A 12,311-nucleotide genomic window follows, 5' to 3' on the forward strand; every position below is an offset into this window, starting at 1 on the left:
GCCATTGCACTTCAGCCTGGGCAAAAAGAGCAAAACTCTGTCTCAAAAAAAAGAAAAAGAAAAGAAAAGAAGAAAGATCTAAAATCAATTATCTACTTTTAGGAAACTAAAAAAAAATTAAATCCAATGGAAGCAGAAACAAAGCAATAATGAAAATTAGATGAATGAAGTTGAAACAGGAAATTAATAGGGAATATCAACAAAACCAAAATCTACCTCTTTGAAAACATCAATAAAGTGTGTAAGTCTCTAGCCAGGCTAATATCATTTGCATATTTGTCCCTCCCCAAACTGTAATCCCCAGTATTGGAGGTGGGGCCTGGTGGGAGGTATTTAGATCACAGGGGCAGCCCTCATGAATGGCTTGGGCCATCCCCTTGGTAATAAGTGAGCTCTCACTCTGAGTTCCCATGAGATCTGGTTGTTTAAAAGTGTGTGGCACTCCCCTCTCACTCCCTCACTCCTGCTTTCACCATGTGACATGCCTACTCCCCCTTCCCTTCCGCCATGATTATAAGCTTCCTGAGGCCTCCCTAGCAACCAAGCAGATGCCAGCACCATGCTTCCTATAATGCCTGCAGAACGTCGAGCCAATTAAACCTCTTTTCTTTACAAATTACTCAGTCTCAGGTATTTCTTTATAGCAATCCAAAAATAGCCTAATATATAGGTTAACTAAGAAAAAAAGAGAGAAGAAATAAGTTACCAGTATCACAAATGAAAGAGAGAACATCAGTACAGATCCCACCAACATTAAAAGAATAATAAAGGAATATTATGAACAACTCCATGCCCACAGATTTGATAACCTAGAATGTACAATTCCTAGAAAAGACACAATCTGCCAAAACTCACACAAGAAGAAACAGACCATATGAATAGGTTTATATCTATTAAAGAAACTGAATCAATAATTATCAACCTTCCAAAACACTAGACCCAAATGTGTTCAATGGTGAATCTAACAGACACTTATGAAAAACAAATTGTATGAATTCTCTACCATCTCTTCCAAAAGATAGAAGCAGAAAGAGTACTTCCTAACTCATTCTATGAGACCAGCATTATCCTAATACCAAAAACAAAGACATGCAAGAAAAGAAAACTACAGACCAATATCTCTCATGAATATAAATGTAAAAATTCTCAAAAAAATTATCAAATCAAATCCAATAATGTATAAAAAGAATTATAGGCCAAGTATGGTGCTCACATCTGTAATCCCAGCACTTTGAGAGACTGAGGCAGGTGGATCGCTTGAGCCAAGAAGTTGGAGACCAGCCTGGGCAACATGGTGAAACCATGTCTCTACCAAAAAATGCAAAACTTAGTTGGGTGTGATGGTGTGCGCCTGTAGCCACAGCTACTCAGGAGATGGAGGTGGGAGAACCACTTGAGCCCAGGAGACAGAGGCTGCAGTGACCTGAGATCATGCCACTGCACTCCAGCCTGAGTAACAGAGTGAGACCCTGTCTCCAAAAAAATAAAAAATGAAAATAAAGAATTATACACCATGGCCAAGTGGGATTTATCCCAGGTATGCCATGCTGGTTCAACATTCAAAATCAGGCTGGGTGTGGTGGCTCACGCCTGTAATCCCAACACTTTGGGAGGCAGAGGCGGATGGATCATCTGAGGCCAAGAGATCAAGACCAGCTTGGCCAGCGTGGTGAAACTCCATCTCTACTAAAAATCAAAAATTAGCTAGGCATGGTGGCACATGCCTGTAATCCCAGCTACCTGGGAGGCTGAGGCACAAGAATTGCTTGAGCCTAGGAGGCAAAGGTTGCAGTGAGCCAAGATTGCACCTCTGCACTCCATCCAGGGTGGCAGAATGAGACTCTGTCTCAAAAAAAAAAAAAAATCAAAATCAATTAATATAATCTATCACATCAATAGGCTACCAAAGAAAAATCACATCCCATATCAGTAGATGCAGAAAAAGCACTTGACAAAATCCAACACCCATTGTGATTAAAAACTCTCAGAAAACTAAAAGGGGAACTTGCTCAACTTGATAAAGAATGTCTACAAAAAAATCTATAGTTGACATTATATGTATTGGTGAGAAACTTGAATCTTTCTCTCTATAATCAGGAACAAGGAGGATATACCGTCTTACAACTGCTTTTCAACATTGTACTGGAAGTCCCAGATAATGCACTAAGACCAGACAAGACGAGATAAGACAAAAAAATAAAGAAAGGGTATATGGATTGGGAAGGAAGAAATGACTGTCTTTGTTCCCAGAAATTACGGTTGTCTACATAGAAAAATCTGAAAAAACTGCCCCGGTGCGGTGACTCATGCCTGTAATCCTAGCACTTTGGGAGGCCAAGACTGGTGGATCACCTGAAGTCAGAAGTTTAAGACCAGGCTGGCCAACATGGTCAAACCCCGTCTCTACTAAAAATACAAAAATTAACCGGGCCTGATGGTGCATGCCTGTAATCCCAGCTACTCGGGAGGCTGAGGCTGGAGAATCGCCTAGAACCTGGGAGGCGGAGGTTGCGGTGAGCCGAGATTGCCCCACTATACTCTAGCCTGGGTGACAAACCGAGACTCCGTCTCAAAGAAAAAAAGAAAGAAAAGAATAATCTGAAAAAGTTGGTAGAAAATACTCCTGGAGTATTTATAGTATTTATATCCTGTATTTCAAGACATAAGGTTAATGAGCAAAAGTCTATGACTTTCCTATATACCAGCAATGAGCAAGTAAAATGTGAAATTAAAAACATATCACCAGTCAGGCACGGTGGCTCACGCCAGTAATCCCAGCACTTTGAGGCGGGCGAATCGCCTGAGGTCTGGAGTTTAAGACCAGACTGACCAGCATAGTGAAATCCCGACTCTACTAAAAATACAAACAGTAGCCCAGCATGGTGGCAAGTGCCTGTAATCCCAGCTACTCAGGAAGCTGAGGCAGGAAAATTGCTTGAACCCAGGAGGCAGAGATTGCAGTGAGCTGAGATCGTGCCATTGTACTCCAGCCTGAGGCAACAGAGCGAGACTCCATCTCAAAAAATAATTATATATATAATATAATTTATATATATTATATATATACACACACACATACACAAAGAATACTTAAAACTCAACAATAAGAAAACAGAAAACCCAATTCAAAAATGGGCAAAAGACCTGCAAAGATAACTCACCAAGGAAGATATAGATGGAAAGTAAGTATAGGAAATATGTTCAACATCATAGGTAATTAGGGAATCGCAAATTAAAACAAGATACTGGCTGGGTGCGGTGGCTCACACCTGTAATCCCAGCACTTTCGGAGGCCAAGGTGGGCGGTTCACTTGAGGTCAGGAGTTTGAAACAAGATGCCACTACACACCTATTAGAAGGGCCAAAATCCAAAACAATGATAGTAGTAAATACTGGTAAGAGTATGAAGCAACAGGAACTCTCTTTCATTGCTGGTGGGAATAAAAATGGTACAGTAACTTTGGAAGACAGTTTGCCAGTTTTTTATGAAACAAAGCTTACTCTTGCCACATGATCCAGCAATTACACTCTTTAGTATTTACCCACATTAATTGAAAATTACATTCATATAAAAACCTGCACATGGATGTTTAGAGCAGCTATATTCATAATTGCCAAAACTTGGAAGCAACCAAGATGTCCTTCAGAAGGTAAATGGATGAATAAACTGTGGTACATCTAGATAAAAGAATATTATTCAGTGATAAAAAGAAATGGGTTATCAAGCCATGAAAAGACATGGAGGAAACTTAAATGCATATTGCTAAGAATAAGAGGCCAATCTGAAAAAAACTACGTATTTTATGATCCAACTGCATGATATTCTGGAAAATGCAAGACGTTAGATTCAGTAAAAGATCAGTGGTTGCCAGGGCTTGGGGGAGGAAGGGATGAATAGAGGAAGCATAGAGGGTTTTTAAGACAGTGAAACTCCTCTGTATGATACTATACTGGTAAATCCATGTCATTATACATTTGTCCAAACCCATAGAACATACCATACAAAGGGTGAATCCTAATGTAAATATGGGCTTTGGGTGATAATGATATGTCAGTGTAGGTTCATCAGTTGTAACAAATGTACCACTCTGATACTAGGATGTCAATAGCTGGGGAGGTTCGCACATGTAGGGGAACAGTGAGTATATGAGCACTCTCTGTATTTTCCATTCAACTTCACTGTGAACCTAAAACTGCTCTAAAAACATAAAGTTGATAACCCTCTGTGCAGTGACTCCATGGCTCTCTGCAGCCTTGAGTGGCGCCATCCCACCTGGCTCCCTCTGCTGTTATCTACTGTTTCCTTTTCTCTCCTGTCCTTGTGTCTCAGTCAGGAAATAAGGGTGTCAAATCCCATTCTGTCTCTAATTTGACAACAGGATTGGATGCTGTGTATTGTGGAGGTTTTTGTTTATATTGCTCCTAAAGTATGAAAAATAAAGGGGAAAACACTGAATTGGAAAAAAACAAAACGCTTTAACATTCAAAGAGCAAAACAGGCCTGATTAGATGTTCATGTCTTGTATTTATAAAAGGTTAGTGGCCAGGTGTGGTGGCTCACGCCTGTAATCCCAGCAGTTTGGGAAACCGAGGCGGGCGGATCACAAGGTCAAGAGACTGAGACCATCCTGGCCAATATGGCGAAACCCCCTCTCTACTAAAAATACAAAAGTTAGCTGGGCATGGTGGTGAGTGCCTGTAGTCCCAGCTACTTGGAAGGCTGAGGCAGGAGAATTGCTTGAACCCAGGAGGCGGAGGTTGCAGTGAGCCGAGATCATACCACTGCATTCCAACCTGGCGACAGAGCAAGATTCCATCTCAAAAAAAAAAAAAAAGTTAGTGATGCATTTCCTCAGTGCAAATTATTTTTTACTCCTACTTATATTTATGAATACAATAAAGTCCATACAGAAAAGAAAAGAGAGAGCCTATCAGCTTCATCATCTTCACTCCAGGATTCTGAGCTTGGCTGGGCTCTCCCAAAAGATAAACTGAAGGATTAGGAAATCTATCTCGGCCGGGCGCGGTGGCTCACGCCTGTAATCCCAGCACTTTGGGAGGCCGAGGTGGGTGGATCACGAGGTCAGCAGATAGAGACCATCCTGGCTAACACGGTGAAACCCTGTCTTTACAAAAAATACAAAAAATTAGCTGGGCATGGTGGCGGGCACCTGCAGTCCCAGCTACTCGGGAGGCTGAGGCAGGAGAATGGCGTGAACCAGGGAGGCGGAGCTTGCAATGAGCCGAGATCGCGCCACTGCACTCCAGCCTGGGCGACAGAGCGAGACTCCATCTCAAAAAAAGAAAAAAAAGAAAAAGAAAAAAGAAAATCTATCTCACCTAAAAACTTCCTTATCTCCCTCAACAGTCCGCCAATACAAAGGCTTCTCTTGCATGGAAGGTACAAGAAAAGGAAAATGATGAAATTGTATTGCTGACTTTGTATATTCAGATGAGAAGCGGTGGATGGTCTGAATGTAGTGAGTTATCCCAAGTGATCGTTTACAGTCACAGACTGAACTCTTTGTTCCACTCTTTCCCCTCTTCTTACTGCTGCACTTAAAAGGAAGGGAAGGGAAGGGAGGGAAAAAAGAAGGAAGGAAGGAAGGAAGGAAGGAAGGAAGGAAGGAAGGAAGGAAGGAAGGAAGGAAGGAAGGAAGGAAGGAAAAGAAAGAGAGAAAGAGAAAGAGAGGAAGGAAGGAAAGAAAGGAAAGGAAGGAAAGGAAAGGAAGGAAAGGAAGGAAGAAAGAAAGAAGGGAGGGAGGGAGGGAGGGAGGGAGGGAAGGAAGGAAGGAAGGAAGGAAGGAAGGAAGGGAGGAAGGAAGGAAGACAAAATTTTTTTGAGATGGAGTTTCACTCTTGTTGCCCAGGCTGGAGTGCAATGGCGCAATCTCGGCTCACCGCAACCTCCACCTCCCGGATTCAAGTGATTCTCCTGCCTCAGCCTCCCCAGTAGCTGGGATTACAGGCATGCGCCACCATGCCCACCTAATTTTGTATTTTTAGTAGAGATGAGTTTCTCTATGTTGGTCAGGCTGGTCTGGAACTCCCGACCTCAGGTGATCCACCCGCCTTGGCCTCCCAAAGTGCTGAGATTACAGGCGTGAACCATAGCGCTTGGCTGAAAGAAAGGAAATTTTAAAAAAAGAAGCAGCTGCCACTCGCCAAATAATTCTATTTAATTTTTTTTATCTTTTAGAGACAGGGTCTCATCCTGTTGCCCAAGCTGGAGTGTAGTGGCATGATCATGGCTCACTGCAGCCTCAACCTTCCAAGCTCAAGTGATCCTCCCAAATAGCTGGGACTAGAGGCATGTGTCACCACACCTGGTTGATCTCTGTATTTTTTTTTTTTTTTTTTTTTTTTTTTTTTGAGAAACAGGGTTTCATCATGTTGCCCTGGCTGGTCTTGAAGTCTTGAGCTCAAGTGATTAGCCTGCCTCAGCCTCCCAAAGTACTGGGATTACAGGCATGAGCCACCACGCCTGGCCCCAAGTTATTCTAAAATAGTCGTTCTTAACCCTGGCTGCACATCGCACTTACCATGGAAGTTTCAAAAATATTGATGCATGCATCCCACCCACAGAAATTCCGGCTTAATTAGAATTGGATGGGTCCTGGGCATGATGGCTTTAAAGCCTCCCAGATGACTGTAATGTATGGCAAGGGTTAAGAACCCTGCTCTAGTTTGGCATAGGTTTCTAAGCACCCATACATTGATCCTAAACACAGTCTCCTGAATAAATGGCTGGTCACTGATAAGAAATGAATATCAGTTTGAGAGAAGTATTTTAGTAAAAATCCAAGTAGGTTGATTTGCACTCATGATATGGCTGTAGTACAGTAACATCAGTATCTAAACCCATAGGATATGTAAAACTAGGGTAGAGGGATTCAGTCATTATCAACACACACACAAAAAAATGGAACAAAGGAAGAAACAAGCATGTGAGCTCAACTCAGAAGCTCCCCAACCAACCTTGGGGGAATTTTCTTTTTAATGGAAACAATTGACTATTGGGAGCAGAGAGGAAGCAAGTGTCATCCTTTGTTCCAGAATTGAGAAGAATCCACAGTAAATATCCATTTCATGTGTATAACGGGTAAGAAATGTTTATCCCACAGTGGTTTTTCAGAGAACAAAATTAAAATCAATACAATATTTATTCTTGTCTTTGTAAAATATATCACCAAATATTTGTATATGACTTTGAAATGTCAAAGGTATTAAAAGAATGAAGTACACCCTCTTTTTTTTTTTTTTTTTTTTTTTGAGACGGAGCCTCACTCTGTCGCCCAGGCTGGAGTGCAGTGGCCGGATCTCAGCTCACTGCAAGCTCCATCTCCCGGGTTCACGCCATTCGCCGGCCTCAGCCTCCCGAGTAGCTGGGACTACAGGCTCCCGCCACCTTGCCCAGCTAGTTTTTTTTTTTTTGTATTTTTTAGTAGAGACGGGGTTTCACCGTGTTAGCCAGGATGGTCTCGGTCTCCTGACCTCGTGATCCGCCCGTCTTGGCCTCCGAAAGTACTGGGATTACAGGCTTGAGCCACCGCGCCCGGCCCACCCTCCTTTTTTAGTGAGACTAAGGCAACTCAAGGTTACAAATGATCCCTCCTCTGGACCGTTTTCTATACTGTAACAGAAGGACTTTCTAAACTGCAACTCTGGTCCGGTCCCTCCTCTGCTCCACATCCTCTGTCAGTTCTCTATGGCTTCTCTACGGGGCCTCCATGCCACTTCTCCAGCCTTCCCTCCCTCTGCGCCTGCTACCACCCTGTGCTCCAGCCGCACACAGTTCCTCAGACAGCACTGCTGTGTCTCACCTCTTAGACTTTATCTGCGCTGCTCCCTCTACCAGGATGGCTTCTTTCATGTGCCCCAGTCCTCTCAGTTTTGGAAAAACTTGTCACATCTTTCAAGATTCAGTTCAAGGTAACTTCAACTATGAACCTTTCCCTGACCTATCCATATGACCACTCCCTCCTTTGTTCACTCATTCCCACTAACATGATGCCTTACACTTGATACATTTACATGTTTACCTGTTTAAATTTTCCTCCTACATCCTGAGTCCTTTGATGTCAGAGACTGTATTTTATCCATTTATATGCCCAGCACTTATAAAAGCGATTGGTATAAGTTTTTTCTATTTTATGAAATGAATTTAACTGAATGTATTGAATGAATAATTTTATCTCTCCATAAATAATCTCCCTCTCCATCTGCCTCTCTGTCAATAGAAACATACATACGCACCCCAGGAAGGAAGGAAGGAGAAAGAAAGCATCCAGAATGGAACAGTTCTTGGGACAGTTCCATGATCGGTAGGGCTGTCTGTCTTACCATTGATGTTCTGTGCCCAGTGACTGAAGGCAGAGGTGAGGGGCTGTTTTCCCAGTGAGGAAAATCCAAGCAGGAGCTATTCCGAGAACCAGAACTTCCTGAGTCACTGTGCAGATGTCGCTTTTCAGACAACAATCTGGACAGAAAGCTGGCCTTGCGACTGCCCGGGCGAGATCTCTCTATCCAGACCCCACTCTCTCTCATGCTGCCTTCACTGTCTCTGCAGTGACTATGAAGATCTGTGAGAGGCTCACCTGAGGCTTCTGGGTCCTGGGACTGCTCCCAGGTTCCTATTGCATAGGATGGACAGTTTCTAGGAGCCGTAGTTGTACCTAGCCAGGACTGAGACATTGTATTCTGCAGGCCAAATGAAGACTGGTCTGATTGCTGTCCCAGGTGCTGATTTCCAGCACTGCCAGCCCAGAGACATGGGCTGTGAACATGGAGCTGTCCGATGTGCTGATCCTTCTCAGACCAGTCTTTTTTCCCATTGGAAGGGTCTACTTCAAGTTGCCTGGGCTGTGGGATTTGCCACATGGTTTTAGACTTTGGCACATTAACTCGAATGACTTGCTGTTGATTGTTAGCTTGAAGTGGAGAGATTCTTTCAGGCAAGGAAGAGCAAATCATACACTGCTGGGCCACCGAATATTTCTTCAAATGGAATGGAGGGCCTGTTTCATCCTCAATGCCCTCACCGCTGGATTTCTTATAAAGTGTCCTCATAATTTTTCTGATGCCCAGATGAAATATTTCCAGTATATTGAGTAACAAGGAAATGGCTGCAATGCTGTGCATAAAAAGCATGAAAATTGTCTTCTCAGTGGGCCTGGATACAAAGCAATCCACTGCATTGGGGCAAGGAGGTTGAGTGCATTTGTAAAGGGGGTGCATTTGAAACCCATAGAGAATATATTGGCCTATCATGAATCCTACTTCCAGCACAGATCTGGTCAAGATGTGTAAGACATAAGTACGCAGCAGACATCCTTTCAGAGGGACTTTATGGATCCTCTTCTGCTCCTCTAACCTCCTCAGTTCCCTTTCTATTCTTTGCTGCTCCTCCAAGTCAAGCTCTGGATTCTCCATCTGGGCTCTAAGGTGTGACTTTTTCCTTTGTCTCTCTTTCTCAAAGGCCCTGAGCCTATAAAGTGCATGGCCCATATAGACCAAAGAAGGAGAAGACACAAAGATGATCTGTAAAACCCAGAACCTGATCAGAGAGATAGGGAATGCATCATCATAACAGATATTGTTGCAACCTGGCTGCCGGGTGTTGCAGTCAAATGCTGACTGTTCATCATCCCAGACATCCTCAGCAGCCACACGAAGTACCAGCATTCGGAAGATGAAGAGGATGGTCAGCCAGATTTTCCCCACTATGGTTGAGTGGGAGTGAACTTCCTCTAGGATGCCACCCAATAAGTTCCAGTCCCCCATGGTTAAAGACTAATGTCTGAAATATACAGAAAACACTGAGGTTAATAGCACCCATGGTGGTAACATATAGACACAAGCTCAAAAATACAGCAGGTTCTTTTGTATGTCAGCAAAACTATGAAGGATATTCAAGCCCTAATATTTATAGCCCATGCTTAAAATAGGATATTTCCAAAGACATTAATTTTCAAAAAAACACTAAAGACCCCCCCACAATTTCACCAGTTTATTTCTTCCTATTCTCTTTTACTCTCCCCCACACAGCTGCTTGTTATTCTGGTATACAAATAGGTCTCCATATTTGTACAATTCATTCTAATTGCACAATTGTATTCATTTTTCTATCCATATGAGATACCCTACTTATCATACATCTGACATGATCATAGAAGAGTCTCAATTCCTCAGGAAGTGTTCCCTACCCATCCCAAGTTGTAGTTATTTTTCCCTTTCCTGAATCCTCACAACACTATTATTAATATTATTCACCTGGGACTGTGCCTAAATGAGTTTTGTGATGGTTGTGGCTTATGTTCCCCTTCCTAGAAAGGTACACCCCTTGCAGATAGAGACACTTTCTAAAGCATGTTGGTCATTGCACACAGAAGTCATCAATATATAATAGCGAATGGAATTGTCTTTTCACTTTAAAATTACGTTCCTTGACCCTATCACCAAAATAACCATCAACAGGCAAAATAAAGTAGATCCTCATAATATATTATCCAGGGCTTTAACTGCAAGACAAAGTATAGGTAAAGAAAATACAAATCAGTCAAGTAAACCTCAGGAACTGGTTCATATCAGGGTAGCGGTAAAGATTAGGCAGACACAGAAACAATACCAGCAATAACACATAATTACATCCATTAAGCCACATCTGGAACATCATGTTTTCATGTAATTTTTGCTAACTTAGAAGAAAAGTGAATATAAACTGCTTATCTAGCAAGCTTAGGATCTGGGAAACAACCAAGGTATAGCTGACATGAACAGGTTACTTGGTTTACCCTGAAAAACTAATGTTTTTCAAGATTCAATAAGGTTAAAATATTTAGAAGGTTAAAGCTTTCTAAGATATGGAAGACTTCCAGATAAGAAAGATACAGAGGAAAAATAGGAAATCATTATTAAGTTAAAATAGATAATGAGGCTGGATGTGGTGGCTCATGCCTACAATCCTAGCACTTTGGGAGGTTGAGGTGGGTGGATCACGAGTTCGAGGTGGGTGGTCAGGAGTTCGAGATCAGCCTGGTCAACATGGTGAAATCCCATCTTTAGTGAAAATAGAAAAATTAGCTGGTGTGGTGGCACGTGCCTGTAATCCCAGCTACTCGGGAGGTTGAGGCAGGAGAATCACTTGAACCCAGGGGCAGAGATTGCAGTGAGCCATGAGCTGAGATCACGCCACTTTACTCCAGCCTGAATGAAAGAACGAAACTCTATTTCAAAAAAAAAAATAGATAATGAAACAATTTTCCTCTTCCATAATTCATTCATTCAGTAATATTTGCTAATACCTTGCTATTGGCTGGGCACAGTGGCTCACGCCTGTAATCCCAACACTTTGGGAGGCTGAGTCGGGCAGATCACGAGGTCAGGAGATTGAAACCAGCCTGGTCAACATAGTGAAACCCCATCTCTACTAAAAGTACCAAAATTAGCCAGGTATGGTGCTGTGCACCTATAATCCCAGCTACTCAGGAGGCTGAAGCAGAATTGCTTGAACCTGGGAAGCGGAGGTTGCACTGAGCCAAGATACTGCCACTGTACTCCAGTCTGGGTGACAGAGCAAGACTCCATCTCAAAAATAAAAATAAAAATAAAACAAAATAAAATAAATCAAACCTTGCTATCGCCTAGGCATTGTGCTAGATGTCAGGAATTCAATAACAAGCTATATTTGGTTCGAGACCTCACAGCACTTGATCACTAAGGACTCCCACTAACCTATAAAATGAATCAAGACTGATAATACAAAAATGAATATCAACCAAAAAAAAATGAGAGAAAAACCTGGAATCCTCAGATTTTTTTCCAACTTATCTCCAAACACAACAATTGATTCCAGATGGAACAAAACATTAACTGTAAAAACATATTAAAATAAATTATAAAAAATATGTTTTTTAATCTTGAAGTAGAGGACATTTTAAGCACATCAGTGCCAGAAATTATAATTAGAAAAAAATACAGATTCTAGCTGGGCATGGTGGCTCATTCCTATAATCCCAGAACTTTGGGAGGTGGAGGCGGGAGGACTGCTTGAGCCCAGGAGTTGCAGACCAGGCTGGGAAATATAGTGAGGCCCCCGTCTCTATAAAAAATAAATGTAAAAAGTTGGCCAGGCACGATGGTGAGTGCCTATAGTCCTAGCTACTAGGGAGGCTGATGTGGGAGGATCACTTGAGGCCAGGAGTTTGAAGCTGCAGTGAGCCATAATGGCACTACTGCACTCCAGCCTGGGTGACACAGTGAGACAGGAAGGAAGGAAGGAAGGAAGGAAGGAAGGAAGGAAGGAAGGAAGG

General features: G+C 42.5%; 1 protein-coding gene across 1 annotated transcript; it reads right to left on the bottom strand.

Annotated features, from left to right (window-relative positions):
* Window positions 1-8,143: 8,143 nt before the first annotated feature.
* GJA10 (gap junction protein alpha 10) lies at window positions 8,144-9,783 on the bottom strand. The gene has a single exon (XM_023205184.2). The coding sequence runs from the start codon at window positions 9,781-9,783 to the stop codon at window positions 8,152-8,154; it is 1,632 nt and encodes a 543-aa protein (XP_023060952.1). The 3' UTR covers window positions 8,144-8,151.
* Window positions 9,784-12,311: the final 2,528 nt, after the last annotated feature.

This window comes from Piliocolobus tephrosceles, chromosome 5 (assembly GCF_002776525.5).
Source record: "Piliocolobus tephrosceles isolate RC106 chromosome 5, ASM277652v3, whole genome shotgun sequence".
Taxonomy (NCBI): domain Eukaryota; kingdom Metazoa; phylum Chordata; class Mammalia; order Primates; family Cercopithecidae; genus Piliocolobus; species Piliocolobus tephrosceles.